The sequence below is a fragment of the Paramisgurnus dabryanus genome, chromosome 3, assembly GCF_030506205.2.
Source record: "Paramisgurnus dabryanus chromosome 3, PD_genome_1.1, whole genome shotgun sequence".
Lineage (NCBI taxonomy): Eukaryota > Metazoa > Chordata > Actinopteri > Cypriniformes > Cobitidae > Paramisgurnus > Paramisgurnus dabryanus.
Window position 1 is genome coordinate 6,317,625 of NC_133339.1, and position 18,392 is coordinate 6,336,016.

At 39.2% G+C, this 18,392-nt stretch overlaps 1 protein-coding gene across 1 annotated transcript in view; it reads right to left on the bottom strand.

The window, feature by feature from the left end:
- Positions 1-9,184: 9,184 nt before the first annotated feature.
- Positions 9,185-18,392, bottom strand: part of LOC135733866 (butyrophilin subfamily 2 member A1-like) — a 172,468-nt gene continuing 163,260 nt past the window's right edge. Inside the window, exon 9 of the mRNA XM_073813787.1 lies at positions 9,185-9,827. Coding sequence (XP_073669888.1) covers positions 9,271-9,827 — 557 coding nt within the window. The 3' untranslated portion in view covers positions 9,185-9,270. The remainder of the gene's footprint in view (positions 9,828-18,392) is intronic.

Consider the following 18,392-nt stretch of genomic DNA (forward strand, 5'->3'; position numbering starts at 1 on the left):
CCTAAACATTAAAAATAGTGTTGTATGTGGGCAGAAAACAAATAAAATATGGCTTCTACAAAAAATAAAACATTCCAAACATAATAATTCCAAAGTTAACATAGTATGAATTCAGGTATATGCTTGAACCAAGTTAACTATGGGTACCAAATCCCATCCGCTTGTTTGTCTGACATCACATAGCACCGCTTCCGGGTCCAAAAGCTCATCAGATGCTGAGGAACCAACAAAAATACTGATATACAATCACAATTCTAACCTCTCTCTCTATGTGGACATCCCAGATGATCATTCAGTCATTGCAATGGTAGTGCTGCTAGCCTGGAGAATGTAGTGCACAGTGTGATTTTATAAAAGCTTAGCTTAAATGCGTGAAATCAATAAACTACTTTGTTGTAAATGTCTGTTTAGATTTCACTCAAAATAAGTTTTTTTACATTTTCTAGGTTGATAGAAGCACGGGGGACCCAATTATAGCACTTATACATGGAAAAAGTCAGATTTTCATGATATGTCCCCTTTAAGATTTTAATATTGATCAAATCTTTTGCCTACTCAACACAAGCTGTGAACTGTGACTTTAAAAATACAGTGCATGCATCTCACCTTCACAAAGGTATTCATAAAAAGAACCAATCTTCTGAAGGTAGTCCTGGGCATAGGCGATAATCTCTCACACTTAATATTTTGCTTCTTGGTCTCCTTTTTACGAAGAAGAACTGGCTTGTATCCAGTAGCATGGAGTTTTTCAAGCTGCAATGACAACATTGTGTATTTACTGAATGGAATATTGGTTAATGTCATTCAGGATATTTTTTACTTCATGGTGAGTTTAGCTTTTGCATAACCAAGTATGTGAAAACAGGAAAGAGTCATACATTAAAAGAAAACAGCAAAAACATAAATGACATCATAAGGTTATAATAGAACTTTCTGTAACATTAGTAGGTTTGGCTGGTACTATGGTAACTATTGTGCAATTGGACAGTGACAATCTACTGTATAGATTTATTCAAAATAAAGGCCAAACGTTAATCATTAAAGGCTCTCTAAGCGAATCGCTGTGTTGATTTTTGAAATGTGTTTTCAAACAAACTGAGCGTAGTTAACTCCTCCCCCTTCCCCTCCCTTCTGTGCTTTCATGAACGCGCCCAAACTCAACCCCCAAATCCTTCTTGGTGTTTATTGGCTGGAACACTTTTTGTTTTGTGGTGCAGGTTTGGCCACTGTGCTTACATTGAAGTTTGTAGAGGGGCTGTCTACAGAGATCGCTTTTTTACAGTTTGATCAGCGGACAGGCAGCAAGCAGATAGTGAGGAGATGTTTGCTATATGTAACAAAAAATGTTTTATGGTCTAAAACGCGTGAATTCGCTTAGAGAGCCTTTAAATGGGTTGCTTTGGATGAACTACAGAATCTACAATAGTAGTATGAATGCAGTCTATTTGTTAATTGTCATTCACAGAATTCCCGAGTGTCACTTATATTTTGTTGTGGTAGATAATTTAGGACTGTGATGTGTTAAAGTGAAAATGTGGTTACTGAAGAGAATTGCCACTAAAAAAAAAACAATATATTAAAAGAGATATATAAGAATATGTAAGAAATTCTACTTACTAGGGCTGCACGATAAATCACATGTGATTTTCATGCGCATCTCGTCAGTAAAGCCGGTTCTTTGATTAGTAGTACACCAACATCACCTGCTTTCAGATGGATCAGCATTTACTACACAAAGCCAAAGTTCACTGACAACCAGGGCAATTTCGCATTAATTATCGCCTGCGATATGGCCCAGCTTGTCAGTGAACTATGGCTTTGTGTAGTAAGTAAATGATAGCTCTTAAAAGTGCCTTTGGGTTTATAAAATAAGCAACGATAAATCTAAGTTGTAACAGGTGATTCGAATGACAGGATCTGCAGGGAGAAAAGAAAATGTTTATTATGTAGTGTAAATTAGCTCTAATATAAGGCTTAAATAGTGTACCCCAATAGTGGGGATTCCTATTTTCTTACAAATATTATAAGACAAATATTTAAACTTTAGACTATATTAAGCTTACACAATAAAGCAATGACCACTTTAAGTTACCCTAAAGGTTGATAACTTAAACTAGGTAAACGTTAGCCTATTAATGGGACTTTAATTAGACTTCCCTTGCAAAAATTAACCATTGTTTTACTACAGTTAAGAAAGAACCATGAATTTGAAAAAAAAAAAAGTTAAACCATGTTTGGTTTACTAAAACCATTTTGCAAATAATCGATACACAAACCGTAGTTACTACACTTTTACCACAAAAAACATGGTTCATTTTCGTACGGGTATGGCAATGTCAGCCTAATGCCAAAAGAAAGGCGTGAATTATAACATTTAAACAAATAGTGAACTTTAAACGAAAGCATCGTGACACACCTGGCAGTGATTTTCGCGTAATGAGAGAATCCCTGTCACGAGTACCGAAGAAGAAATCACCCAATAGCAAAGAGGACTGGCTCAGATTCCATAGCAACGGAGGCAGAGAGGATTCTGGGAAATGCAGGCGTCCGAAACTGACTTATTTTTTTTTACAATCAAAGTAGAAACAATCAAAATTGATGGCCATAACATCGTATTGTTGAATTATCAAGCACACGTTAGTGTTCATGTGTTGAGAAAATATTGTGATCTGCAGCGGGCCCACATGTAGTTTTAGCTGGTGCCTTCACCATAGTAGATGTCGATAAGGCTCATGGGTACTGTAGTATTTACTCTTGTATTTGACACACGAAACCGATCGAAAAATCAATATTTCTCAGAAAAAACGGCAACATTTGTAAACGATGGCAGTAGAAAAACTCTGCATTCTCGTAAATTAACAATTTTGTACCGCTGACGATGGTTTACAATGGTTTACAACAATCATGCAGAATATTAAACAAATAAAAAAGGATAAACATCTCCTGATTAAATGTTGAGTAAAGTAGCGCTTAAAGTGTAATCAATTAATGACAAATAAAGTAAAACAACACAGCTCCCTGGTATATACTATTGCAATACATTAGATTAAATTCGTGCTTATAAACACGAAAAAAAATAGGAAAAAAAACGTGATGCAGGCACGAAAAATACTTCCTATTGAAATACATTAGATTGAAAGTCGTTCTGACTGGCACGAAAAAAGGGGAAAATCGTGTCCATGGACACGAATCAATAGATTAAATTACACGAACTGCCTTGAGACTGGGTCCTATCTTAATTAAACATACAGCAAATATACAGTCATTTTAATGTAGAGCATATAACTTAAAGAGAGAGAAAGTCGTGATACCGCTTTAGACAAGGGATTCTGCCCCACGAAAATGTAGTCACCGCACCAATGAATGTAACAGCCGCACGCTACTGCAAAACACACATTTGAACCATAAAATCAATCGCCTAAAACATACTTTGCAGCGCAGGCATGAATACCCCCATTTCGCCAAAATCCAAAGATGAGGGATTTGGATTCAAATATCGCGGACGACCCTTCTACGTTGTCATGCGACGAATTGGGGGGTACCCTCAACGTCAGCTTATGGACGTGAGGGGGAATGACCAACTGTGCGTGATCGAAAATAATAAAATATCCTACGTTAATTAAGGCATGTTTTAAACACACAGCAAATACAGCCCTGTAAATATGTCATTTTATTTTATACCAAATATATCTATATAAAAAAGAGAGAGAGAAAAGTCGTGATACACCGATTCAGACAAGGGTTTCCGCTCCACGAAAATGTTTGGTCACCGCATCAATAGTAACCGTTTATGCGCCGCACGCTTGTGCAAAATGCACATTTGCAGCATAAAATCAATCGTCTAAAACCATATTGCGCAGGCAAACCGATAAACCCATTTCGTCAAAATTCAAAGATGAGGGGTTTGCATTCAAATCTATAGGACGACCCTCTACGTTTTCAAGCGACGAATAGGGGGTACCCTCAACGTCCGCTATGGACGTGAGGGGGTCATGACCAAACGGCAGTATGTGACGAATAGGGTGTGAGACTGTGTTGACATAACTTATAAAAGAAGGGAACATAAAACATAGCATAAAAAGAAAAACAAGTTGACTTAATTTGTCAAATTAAAGAACAATAAATTAAAGTGGCTACCTAGACATAAGACATAATTCTCTTGATCTTCTTAAAGCCTTTGAAAAAAGACAAACAAAAATAAAATATTATTTTTATAAACTAGTAGAGGATTAACATATTTAATCCAAGAATTGAATAACATCATGCAATCAATGAACACTGAATATCCACACAGAGTATAAAAGCATAACTTCATGATCATAACATAAAGCATAACTCTTCTCTTTGATACTCACCCTCCTCTCTAATAGCACACAAAGTTAAGTTTATCCATACAGTTTCTGTTCTCCCAGCTCTGAGTTGTCATGTTTAGAGATCCACAGTAAGTGTAATTGGCAGGACAGGCTGGCAGCTGGACACTAAGACATCCCAGATCCTAACCACTTAACCAGAACCATGAGCCTGCCAGGAACCGTAGACCTGTCCACACAATTGATGTATTACCAATGGTTTGGTTGGCTTGGATGAGATGTAAATATGTTGGCAGACTGGCCAGATCAGTGTGATGAGTCCTGCAGTATTGTAACGCGTCCTCCCAGCTCTTATTCTCTTTAACCACAATCAGTTCAGGGTCCCATTTGTAGCAGAAGTAAGGGTGTGACTCAGTACACTGCCTGTCTTTGAAATTGTCATTGTTCATTATAGCACAGATGTCATTCCCTTGTTCGTTTGGTCTTCCAGCTGCCCAGTTAATAAAATTGCTATTGCTTCCATCACTCCACTGCCAGTTGTTTGCAGAGATCAGTCGCAAACCAATCCAGCTTTCTTCGTTCGTTCTTAAAGCTAAAATTTCCGCCTGGCTGTCAACAGTTAACAGGTCTACAAAGTAGTCTCTGCAGTGCTTTTGAGCTTTTGTCCATGTCGTTACATTAACAAAATGAAAGTATTGTTTTTTCAGAGCTGTTGTCAACTCACAATGAGCTGTCAGGAGAAGAGCAAACACGACAATCTTCATCTCTTCTGTGAAGGGCGAGTCAGTCAACTCTCCTAAAGCACACCTCATATAGGCAAGAGTCACGACCATCTCTACATTTGTTAGTAATGTATGTAAATGTATCTCCACTTAAAAAAATAAATGCAAAAAAGCTCAGAAAAGATTTGTGACTAAATGAAGCCAAAACTCATTATCACATCAGTCTCCTGCTTTACTCACCAACTTTTATTAAATGGTTTGTTAATATTTATGTCATGTTTGCATTTCTTTTCCCTAAGCTAAAATTTTATCAGGTGTCCATCGCCTTAAATGATATTTCTGAATAGCTTTATGTTCCTTTATTTTCATTTAATGACATGTTAGTACTCAAATAATAAAAACCTTTAAATAACAAGCTGATTATATGAAAGCAGATATGTAAGGAATAATTGACACGCAATAGCACAATGCAAAGCATGATTTTGTTATATTTATAATTTTCTCTTCAGTCTTTCTTTTGCTCATCCCAAAGACTTTTCTATGATCTATCGCTCTCTGCACCTCATGTACTGAAACTACATGACTTCACCTATTTAATATGATCTGATTAGATTAAAGTTTGAAGTGTTGTCCATCATGGAAAAATGGACACAAAAGCTTTTTGGTGAACATATTTTTTTTAATTGGAATAGCGAAAAGAAAATAGAAAGAGCATTTGTATCAAATGGCAGTGGCGTCGCCAGCCGATTTTACCAGGGCTTCAGCCAAGTAAAATCCGTTTTTGTTTTAACATTTAAACAGACTCACGGTTCTCACCAAAACTCGTGCTACGCATATTGCATACATTATTCCAGAACAGTGTTGGGCAAGTTACTTCCAAAGCATAATACATTATATATAACAAATTACTGTCATTTGAAAGTAATTAGTTACATTACAATATTACAGACTCTGAAATGTAATGAGTTACACTGTTTTTGCGTTACTTTTGAGTTACTTTCATCAAAATAACAGAAGTATGACGTGGCATTATAAAATATTAAAATGTAGTTTATCGAAGCTTATAAATCTAAAAGTTATGTGTTGGCCCTCGAGCTTTGAATAGGCACAGTGAAGACTTATGGCAAAATACAGTAACAATCACTGTCAGAATCATAAACATAGACAAATGATCTGGTAAAAGTCTGGTAAATTATGGTACACAACATACCAAACACAATAGAGCCCACTATAATGCAACCTATAGACTAATAACATGGCAAGACACGCAACCTCTTTTCATTTCTATTCTTCACTTTTGATTCAGATTCACAGCACAAACCTGGCATGCACTGGGTTGACACAACTTATCAAAAAGTGCTATTGGAGGATCAGGCCTCAAGGAATACAGCTCATTTCAGTACAATATAAGGATTACATGTAGACTAACATATAAAACATAGACAAACAGAGGAACACTGCTTTTTGCCAAACAATGAATATAGGTTCCCATACAAAGGCTGGTAAAAACTTTAAACAGTCATGTTTAAATGTGCTATTTAGATAACCATGTTTAAGTCTACACTACATTGTAGTTTTGGTTGCTGTTTGTTATAAAACTGTAGATAGCATAGTAATAGCCTAGCTATCTATTATGTATATGGACTGTAACCATAGCAACGTTAACTTACCTTGTCATTGCTGGTGTGATATGGATTTTACTTAGCCTGGTTAGCCAGACCTACATCAAGATGTAAGGTCTGGCAACTCTTCACACAAACGGCTCAATGCAAGGGGCGGGATATAAGGTTGTCCCTCAAAATGCCTCTGCACGCAATAGGATAGCGCTATGACGGATCAGAGCAACGAAGAAGGTGACGTAGTTACCGTAACCAGTCGGCAAAACTCCAAACACATCTTTCTTGCTTAAAAAGGACTTCAGTAGGGTTTATTTGCTCTTCTCTCAAAGAAAAACATAAGTCTAAGTCCTCCAGAGTCGCGGCCAAAGCCGCTTCAAAAGATAGCTGTTCGCCAGCAGCAGCAGCCATTCTCTGTTTTCAAGTAGGAACCGTTGCAGCTCTGTCGTCATCATGTTAAGCCCGCCCCACAGACGCTACACACGATGTGATTGGCCTGACCAAATTTTGGTTTTTGGACCGGTTAAGTGTATTGTGAGTGCCTAGACTAAACCCTGGCAGCAAATATATTTTGCGGCCGCTAGGGTGCGTCTAGATTTCTAGGCTAGATTTTACTGGCAAGATTTCTAAAAGCCTCTTTACTTCTGAGGTTCAAGCAGCATGGGAGACCGATAGAAACTTTATGTTGCTTTTACTTAGTGCTCTCAGTCGCAGTATTATGCATGTGCGACGCTACCGGACCTGATTGCGACCACTTTAGTCAATGCTTATACAGCCGCGGACTTCCCAGATTCGGCTCTTTAAGAAACGCGTCTATATTTAACGCGCACCGCGTCCAAATCGCATTTTAAATACAAAATTAAAGTAAAAATGAACATGCTGCAGCACCTGGAAACGGCCATACGCTGCTGCGTCACAAACCCCCTACTTCCATTCTATATAGTAGGCAAAGAGTACGAGAAGTAGTGCTTTTCGCCTACTATATAGTATGGAAGTATGCGGTTTGGGACGCAGATTTTTCCTGTGTGGATGCTGGTCGCGCGCATTGGTCTAATATATAAAAAAAAATAACACGGTCTATTTTTGAAATGCATTGTTGTAACGTGCGCGTTACTAAGACTGTAACGAGTAAAATATTACCAAAATTTTATTAGTAATGCGTTATATTACTGCGTTACAGCAAAAACTAATATATTACTGTAATTTATTATATTTTGTAATGCGTTACTCCCATCACTGTTCCAGAAGTAATATGATTTGTTCTCTATGAATAAATAAACTTGTTCTCTTCCACTGGGAATTGTAGCACAGTCGAAGTGAAATGTATTAATTATTTGCGCGCATTTTTAATATGGCCACTTGTGGAATAAAACCTGCTCAACGACAAAAGGTAAGACTTGTTTTTGCAATTAGCACTGTTTTACTTAGTTTTATTTAGTGTTTTAGTAGGTTATCATTTAACACATCATTTAAAAGTCTTTATTGTGTGTTTATAAGCGTTTATTGGGGATTGTCATGACAAGATTTGTGACAGTATGTTTTGTTTTGATATTATCTTGTTTTAGTTTATCTGTTGTTGGAGTTGCACTTAGTTAAGAATTACAACATTTGAAAAGCATTTTAAACAACCATGATTTCTATTTTTGTTTTTCATTTGTATTGCTTCCGTATTGTTGTCAGCCCTGCTGAAAAAAACAGCATCAAACCGGCATGGGAATTATGCTGGTCTATGCTGGTTTGATGCTGGTTTAGCTGGTGGTCATCAGCATACCAGCACCAAAACACAACATATGCTGGTCTTGCTGTTTTTTCAGCAGGGAGTAAGTGTACATTCTTGCAATCTTATGATTTTGTACAGGATGGTGGAGTATGTACACATACAATGTGGTTTCATAGATTCGTTATTTGAGAATGGACTTCTTGTACGAAATTTACATCAGGTCCAGCCGGGCTAAGCCCAGGTTGTCCTTAAAGTCTAGAAACGCCCCGGTGAAATGGTAAAAATTCCAATACTGAAATGTTTTGACCCAATCTGCAAATTTTCTACATAAATTCATCCTACAAAAGTAAAAGATTTATAATGGGCAATTTGTGGTAACACAGTTGGATTGTGAATTCTGCATTTAACCCCTTTAGGGAGCTGAACACTTCCAAATATTTACAGTACAGGAAGCAATCTGATTAATGTCCTGACTGTGAACAACAACAGAGCTCCTATATATCTCCCACTGATCTGGGGTCTGTGATGACCTCCTCAGTTTTATTAACATTGATCTGAAAGTATTTTTATCACAACAGCCAACAAATCTTTCCACTGCAGTTTTATAGACATCAATTCAATTACTTAAGCTGGGTTTTCAAAGACTGGATCACATATATTGAAGATAAAACCACAACAGTTTGGTGGCCATAAGAACAAATGATACAGTGCGAAAGTCTGGTGTGAATGACACGACTGTGTGTTTGGCTTGATATACAGATTCACACGTATACATATGTTATATATGTTTATTAAAATTAAACACATAACTGTATAATAGCTTTACAATGGAGTCTCTTCAAATGGGTTTGATATACTCTCCAGAGAGGATTTATATTTTTAGATCAGATATTTATCAGATCTCATGAGAGATCACTGCAGATGATGAGTGGTGCTTTTGAGGAGTTTTTAGAATAAACATAACCTAAAGAAACAACAGGATGTAGTTTCGCATTAAAAGATTGCTCAGTAAAAGAGTAGATATGACACATAGACTCCACATCATAAAAAGAGACTCGACCCTCCTCATAATCCACAAACACCCCAACTCTCTGAGGCTTCACACTCAGGGAAAGAGGAACATATGAAGAACCCTCACTAGCCTGATACTTTCCTCCTCTCAAACCAGCCATCCAGTATCCACTCACAGGATTCAGACTGATCCACCCCTTTCTCTCAGCAGATTCTCTGGCCACACCCACAAACCACCTACTTAACTTCTTCACCTGCACCTCATAGTAAAAACACCCTGAGGTGAATCCTTCATTTCCAAGAACACAGAGCTCTCTATCAAACTTGTTATTTGACTTTTGATCTTCATCCTTCACTGTTCCTGATTGCTGTCCACATCTCACTTGTTTCCCATCATCAGACACAATTAGATCTGGATGAGCTGAATCAGGATCCAGAGTCACATTCACTGTTAAAATATTGAGATTTCTGCTTTACAGATGAATGTTGTAATAATGATGATAATAATATTATTAGTTTGTGTCTTTCTATAAAACAACATCACTTTACAGAGAAATAAACAAACATAAACAAACTACATAGAGAAAATTAACTGAAACAAAACAAGACAAATCTGAACAATAAATAACAATAAATGAACACAGATGAAAAATATAAAGAGGATAACAAACAAATTCAATGTGTCAATAAAATCACATACAGTCTCATCTAACAGCTGTAGATCTATAACACTTTAATGATGACATCAAACTTTAACTTACCTGCATATTTTCCTAACAGTGATTTCACTAAAAACAGACAGACAGTAAAGAGTTAAACAGAAATCATAACAGAAGTATACTTAAGATTGAGAATAAGATTAAACATTCACAGTAAAATCTAATAAATCTGTTTTACTTACATATGATATAACACACAGTGTGTTAAATTATATTGCAAATTAAAGTTTGTCTTATAATGAATAATTTAATAAAGACATGATAAAAATAAACTCACAATCTTTTACAGTCCTGTTCTCTATGATTGAAAGTCTCTCACGTACTAAAGAGTTCATGTGTTAAAGAGAAAACAGATTAAGTAAAATAACACAACACATTAAAATGAATTTAAAAACAAACATAAACATAAATATTTGGTCATGGTTAATACATGATTTTATGTTTATTTTGTTTATCAGAATTTGATCTGATCATCTAAACTTAAATCAAACAACATACACACAGATGTTTGTGTAAACATTTACAGTGCAGGTGGATAAAGTTTGTGAACTCTTGATCATAATGACTGAGTTTCTCTCTTTTATCAGCAGTAACATCCACTGAGTGTTTCATGTATTGAGTGATTATTTCAGCTTCAGATCAACACAAGAGTCAATAATATTTCTGCACTGATCCTTTACATTTTAAACTCTTTGGGCTCTGTCTTACACCCGTCGCAATGCAGCGCAATGCGCGACGCAAGTGTCTTTTGCTAGTTTCCACCCTGCACAATTATCATTTTCACATTTAGCGTCACGTTGTTTAAATAACAAATGCATTTGCGCCCCCTTTTGCGCTCATGGGCGTTCTGGTCTGAAAACGATGTGTGTTCAGGCGCATTGTTGGCGCGTTGCTATTTTGAGATAACTAAAATAGACTATGCCATTGACAAACAAAAACCTGGTCTATAGTCTAAAGTCAATGGCGCAATATGTTTTTTGTTATTTAAAGAGCGCATTAGTAATATGCGCCTATAAACGGGACGAATACACGGGTTTGCTCATCACAAACATGAATGCGCAGCAGCACAAAAACGCTTTTAAATATGAAAGATTAAAGGATTGTAGCCTGGTAAGTAAATAAATGCTTTGCTTTAAACAAATGCATCTGTTTTGAAATGTTTTTTTAAATGCTACCTCACGGATTTATTGTATATGATGACTCTGTACCTGTGGATATGGTGAGATGATAAACATTTTTAAGTAATGCTTAAAAAACTGACGCTGTCCAAGTGCTGAACCTTGCGGAGAGCCGTTTGTAAATTCTTTATCTCCTGTTTGTTACAAATAAAGTATTTTTAGAGTACAAACCTTTTCTTACATACTTGTAAATTATTTGAAGATATTGGATAGCCATACATTTAAAGCAATTAAAAGCCTGCTTTTTTACTTCTGTGACTAAAAGAAAACGGGATGTAAAGGTTTTAATAAAAAAATAACAATTTCAATACAAGTGAAAAACAACACAATTATTTAACATTTATCTTAAACTGGGGTTCCCTTTCAGTCGGTCACTACGACGTCACGTCATGACCGACGAATTGGGAACTCGCTTAGAGAGACCAATCTGCTTCGTATACTACTAAAACGCCAATGAACTTGGCATTGAGTTATTTGCATAATGCTGGCGCCGCCCCGCCAGGTGCCTTTATAAGCAGCAGGTGCAAATATGGAAATTAGCTTTTTCGCTTCGAAAGCCGGCATTATCTGCTACTGAGAAGCTACTTGCTCTTCTGGGAACGGTTGCTGAAGTTGATTGACAAGCAGTACTAACACAGCGGACGCTCGCAGTATTCCACTGCTCTGCATATTTTTGTTTTGAGTTTTGTGTGTGCGTTGCCTCTCCCTGTGCGCATCATCAGCTGAGCACCTAAAGAGTGATTTCCCTAATAGAGTGATACGTGAGAGCTCTGTGTCTTTTTAAAGACAGCCACTCTCTCGTATATTCGGAGATCAGCGTCCTGTTCAGGATTGCTCTTCGTCCGTGCGATCTTGGATGCGAGAGGTACAGTATAAGGGTTCCAGTGACGGTCACGAGCACTGTCCTCGTGCTTAGGCATCAAGCACTCCAAGGCTGCGTTCGTGGAGAGTTTTTGTTCTCTCTGTGAGAGCGTAACCCTCTTGGATTGCGGAGACGACTGACGTTTCTACGGGAATGCTGTCCGCGCCTTTGCAGTGCTGACGCTGCCATGGTGCGGCTGTCAAGCGCTCGCAGGACGCTCTTCGCATCACTACGCTTAGTAGGACGGAGGATGCGTCCTCCACCTACCGGCCTTCTCATCCTCAGCCGGTTGAGGCTCCGGTGGAGATTGCAGAGTCGTGTTCTACGATTTCTGCCGAATCCATTGGACCTCCTTCTGGTCCCGTCACGCAAGGCAAGGCAAGGCAAGGCAAGGCAAGGCAAGGCAAGGCAAGTTTATTTGTATAGCACATTTCATACACAGAGGTCATTCAAAGTGCTTTACACAGAAATGAGAAAACAATATATAAAAAAGAAAAAGAAAATGTAAAAATAAGATTTACACGATAAGATCACAATAAAGACAAAGATACATGAGAATTTAAAATAACAATTAAAGAAAATAAATGTGATTTTAATAAAACAGTTTAAAATGTTAAAAAGAATAAAACAGGAGTAAAAGTGACTTGAGTTAAAGGTGCAGTCAGTGTGAAGCAGCACAGTGCTCATTCAGTAAATGCAGAGTTAAACAGATGTGTTTTTAATCTAGATTTAAAAGTGTTTACTGTTGAAGCACATCTGATCTCTTCTGGAAGTTGATTCCAGCTAGAGGTGGCATAAAAGCTAAATGCTGACGCACCTTGTTTTGAGTGAACCCTTGGTATTTCTAACTGACCTGATCCTAATGATCTGAGTAATCTGTTAGGTTTATATTCAGTTAGCATATCGGTCATGTATTTGGGTCCTAAGCCATGAAGTGATTTATAAACGAGTAACAATACTTTAAAATCTATTCTAAATGTAACAGGAAGCCAGTGTAAGGACCTGAGGACTGGAGTGATGTGCTCAGATTTTTTGGTTCTGGTCAGATTTCTGGCAGCAGCGTTCTGTATGAGCTGCAGCTGTCTAATGGTCTTTTTGGGGATCCCAGTAAGGAGTCCATTGCAGTAATCCACCCTGCTGGTGATGAAAGCATGAACAAGTTTCTCTAAGTCCTGTCTTGAGACAAAACATCTAATTCTGGCAATATTTCTGAGATGGTAGTAAGCTGATTTGCTTATCGCTTTCACGTGACTACTGAAATTAAGGTCAGACTCTAAAATTACACCAAGATTTCTGACTTTATTTTGTGTCTTTAGACCCCTAGAGTCAAGGTATGTGTTAACTTTGAGAGTTTCATCTTTATTTCCAAATACAATGACTTCGGTTTTGTCTTTGTTTAACTGGAGGAAGTTTTGACGCATCCAACAGTTAATTTCATCAATGCATTTACATAGAGAGTCAATGGGGCTGTAGTCATTGGGTGACAGGGCTAAGTATATCTGGGTGTCATCTGCATAGCTGTGGTAAGCAATTTGGTTCTTTTTCATTATTTGACCAAGTGGGAGCATATACAAATTAAACAGAAGGGGTGCAAGAATTGAACCCTGTGGGACTCCACATGTCATGGATGTCCACTCAGATTTATGGTTACCTATGTTCACATAGTAACCTCTTCCTTGTAGGTATGTTTTAAACCATTTGAGAACCATCCCAGAGAGCCCTACCCAGTTTTCCAGTCTATGTAAGAGTATGGTGTGATCTACTGTGTCAAAGGCAGCACTAAGATCTAGTAGCACCAGCACTGATATTTTACCTGAATCAGAGTTTAAGCGAATATCATTTATTATCTTTATGAGCACTGTCTCTGTGCTGTGATGCTGACGGAAACCAGATTGAAAGTTGTCCAGATAGCCATTTGAGTTTAAGAATTTGTTCAGCTGATTGAAAACAACCTTTTCAACGATCTTGCTTATAAACGGAAGATTTGAGATAGGTCTGTAGTTGCTAAGTATGGTTTTGTCTAGGTTACTCTTTTTTAGGAGAGGCTTTACAACTGCTGTTTTTAATGACTCTGGAAAAGTGCCTGTGATCAGAGAGGTGTTTACTATTTTTAAGAGGTCAGTTTCTAAGCAGTTAAGCACCTTTTTGAGAAAAGATGTGGGGAGAGTGTCAAGGCTGCAAGTTGATGCTTTAAGATGTTGTACTGTTTCTTCCAAGGTTTTTATATCAATTATGTCAAATTCTGAGAGAATGGCTAATTTCTGAGGTTGTTGCAATGATATCTGACTGACCACAGTACAATTTGAGGTCGTATTGATTGCCATTCTGATATTACTGATCTTCTCAGAGAAAAACTTGGCAAACTCATTGCATTTGTTGTCAGAGAGCATTTCACTAGGAACTTGATTTGGGGGGTTTGTTAGTCTCTCTACAGTAGCAAAAAGAGTGCGAGTGTGGTTTATGTTGTTATTTATAATATTGGAGAAGAAGGTCTGTCTAGCTGTGCCTAGTTCTACATTGAAAGCACGAAGACTGTCCTTATAGATGCTATAATGTACTTCAAGTTTTGTTTTCCGCCACATACGTTCAGCTTTTCTGCATGTTCTTTTCATGTGCTGTACTGCTGTTGTGTTTCTCCAGGGTGCTTTACGTCTGCCAGTGATCATCCTGACCTTTACTGGAGCTATATCATCAATAGCATCTTTAACTTTTATGTTAAAGTTTTCAAGGAGAACATCAACAGAGTCTGCGGATATGTTTGGCAACATTGACATAGCATTCATAAATACCTCACTGGTGTTCTCGTTTATGAACCTTTTTTTGATATAGACAGATCTAGCATCAGTGGCAGGACAGATCAATAAATCAAAGTAAACACAGAAATGGTCAGATAGCGCTTCATCCTTGATTACAGTGGATGAAATGTTTAGACCCTTGCTAATGAGCAGATCAAGAGTGTGTCCCCGATTGTGTGTAGGACCTTGCACGTGCTGGGTCAGATCAAAAGTGTTTAAAACATTTAACAGTTCAATCGCAGTATTGTTTTCTGAATTGTCTATATGAATATTGAAATCTCCAGCAATAACAAAATAATCAAATTCAGAGGAAATTGTTGACAAAAGTTCTGTGAATTCATCAACAAATGCTGAGGTGTATTTGGGAGGTCTATAAATAATTGTAAACAGAATGCGTGGTGTACCTTTTAGAGCAATACACAAATATTCAAAAGACTGGTAATCACCAAGTAACACTTGCTTGCATTGAAAGGCATCTTTGAATAAAGCAGCTATTCCTCCACCCCTTCTAACAGCTCTACATACACTTATAAAGGTAAAGTTGGGTGGGGCTGATTCATTGAGGACTGTAGCACTGCAGCTGTCATCTAACCAAGTTTCATTTAGAAACATAAAGTCCAGGTTGTTAGTGGTGATAAGATCATTAACTAAAAAGGATTTGTTCTTTAGTGAACGGATGTTCAGAAGTGCTAACTTAACAGTAACTGGTTTTGGAACTGTATCAATCTCAGAATGACGTATAATAGGCAGTAGATTAGATAGAATTGCTGTGCGGCTGGAGACAGCCTTCATCTTTCTATCACATGTCAGGACAGAGATAGGGAAAGCTAAAGGGACATCGGGCGCCCGCTTGTTCTTAAAATATTTATGATTGTTACTGCTGACGTAGCGGGAACCCAACACACATCAGTTACCAGTGCTGTTTGCAGATGAGGGCTGGTGTGATCCCTGACGTTGAGGCAGAGGTCGGAGTGCTCTCTGAGATGGAGGGGGAGGGCGGGCTGGGCCCGAAGGCTTTGGTGGTTGAGGAGCCCGCCGTTTCTTGGTTGATATTTGGGGATTCGCAGCAATAGAGTGGGAGAGCTTTGTTCCAGCAGATACCAGTTTCTCCATTTTCTCTGAAAAGCCCAGAAGTGGTGATGTTGGAGAGAGGGAGAGAGAGTGTGACGACATCAGCTGTGATTCTGGTGTTCCTGAAGGCTGGGAGGGAGTGTTATCATTCCTCTGGTCATTATCAACAGAAACGTCCTTGGGTGTTGATTCACAATCCAGCTGTAGCGAGTTCTGTGGGCAGGGCTCAGCCTGAGCTGTGTCTGTGAACAGTAGTTGTGAATGCAGAGTTTTATCCTTGTCATCTGAATGTCCATCCAGGTGCTGGTGTAAAATCCTGTGGTCATTTCCGCTGTTCAGTAGTGGACTGGCACACTCAGCTGATGGATGATGCATGGAGAAAAAGATATTGTCTTTAAGCAACCTAGCACCTAGTTTGTTTGGGTGAATACCATCTGTGTTAAAAAGTTGCCTTTGACTCCAAAAGATATTGAAATTGTCAATGTAATTCAGTCCTCTCATGTTGCAGGTTTTTTGCAGCCATGAATTTAAGCTTAGTAGACGAGAAAACATATTTGTTCCTCGGGCTGGAAGAGGTCCACTGATGAAAAATTGAACTTTCAGTCTTGTAAGTGTTTCAAAAAGTTCATTGAAATCCCCCTTAAGGAGCTCAGACTGCTCTTTCCGAATATCATTCTTTCCCACATGTATGACAATCCGACTGACAGACTTATGTTTCATCAGAATGTTGCAAAGTTCCTTGTTAACATCAGAAACCGTTGCCCGAGGAAAACAGTATGTACGGGTAGCCTTGCTTTCAAAGTTTCTGATAATATTGTCACCCACTATCAGCGTGTTTGGCTCGGCTGCTGTCTGAGCGGAGCGCCGCTGCCTATATGATGTTGAGCGTCTGTTAGCTCTGTAAGCTACTGGCTGACATGATCTGTGTCCATTAACATTTGGGGATTCTTCACCCAAACTCATTAGTGCTTCAAATCTATTTTCAAGCCGTACAGGGGGTGGTAGAAAACCAATATTGGCTACTCGAGTTGTACACATATCTGGGGTAGATGATGCTAATGCAGCAATTTGTGACACTCGTGACAGTCTAATGTCTTGAGCACTTTTGGGTCTCGCACCCTGTTTATGCCATCGGTTTGTGTCCTCAATTTCTTTAGGTTTCTCTGAGCTCACTATGACCTGTTTAAAAGCATTAGGTTCACAGGACTCACCAGCTTTATGTTGAGAAGGACCACGATGAAGCTCCGCTGTATGTTCTGGCAGGGTCGGCAGCGCCACAAGTAACTTTGTTTCGAGAACTGCAATCTTTTGTAAAAGTCTGTGGCAATTTGAGCAGCAGGTGGATTTAGATCCAGAAGAAGGCATTCTTTCTTCTTTTCTTCTGTTTGAGTGTGGGCAGCTGTGTTGTCCTGTTTTAGGATTGTCAGCTGCCGGCAATAGCAGGCTGGTAGACCGCTTTGACAAATTCCCCAAGTTGTTGAATGTTCCAAATATCAATATAGTTCCAGGAATTTGTAGTTTTAGTGTGAGTGCCCAATTGTTTAGTTTGAGCACTGTGCTGAACTGCTGGTAGTTGAATCAAAAGATAAAAGCGAAAAAGCCTTTGCAGCATCAGAGGGGTGTCCATTTTTCCTCCAAGACAGAGTCGTCCCGGAGATGGCGGCCGTGCCCGATCGAGCGGCGGAAACGGTAGAGTTGGAGAGGTTAACCCCTCTCCGCCCGAACCGTACCGCCCACATGATTGGTACTTCGGAGCTGTTCGGGCCTCTCGGTCCTCTCCTCCTGTGCCTTTCTTTCCCGATGGCACGAAGAGCTGACGTGATTTGCAGCCGTCTCGGCCATTCAGCTTTCACCCCTCACCTCCCTCACCAACGGAGCCGCTAAGGGCGGGGACCCCTTCAGTGGGGCGGGGGGTTGCGATGCAGCTGCGTTCCTGGAGGGACCACCCAACCCTTCCCTCCCGTGTTTGTAGACAGTCGTCCGGTTACGGGCTCTGCCCATCAGGCATGCGGAGAGACGGCTTCAGCCCTGCACGCAATAACGTTGCTGCAGGTTTACCAAGGATTTACGAGGGAGGCCGCAACCTTCAGTCGTGCGATGTCCACCGCAGTGGTTCAAGATCCCCACCTTTGGCTGTGTCTAGCTGACATGATGGACGCAGACGAGAACAACTTCTTGAATGCTCCTGTCTCACAGACCAGTCGTACAGCTCCGCTGCGCAGACTGAGGCGATCTCCTAGGTCATGCCCCAGCGAAAGAGAGCTGCCCTTGGTCCACCACGCTGGCTCCTCAGTCTGCCTCTCGCCGTCGGCGTCCTGCGGCGGCCACCTCCGTTCCCCTCCTCGGACCCCATCTCGGCAGCGCAGGGGAACCGGTCGTCAGCAGCTC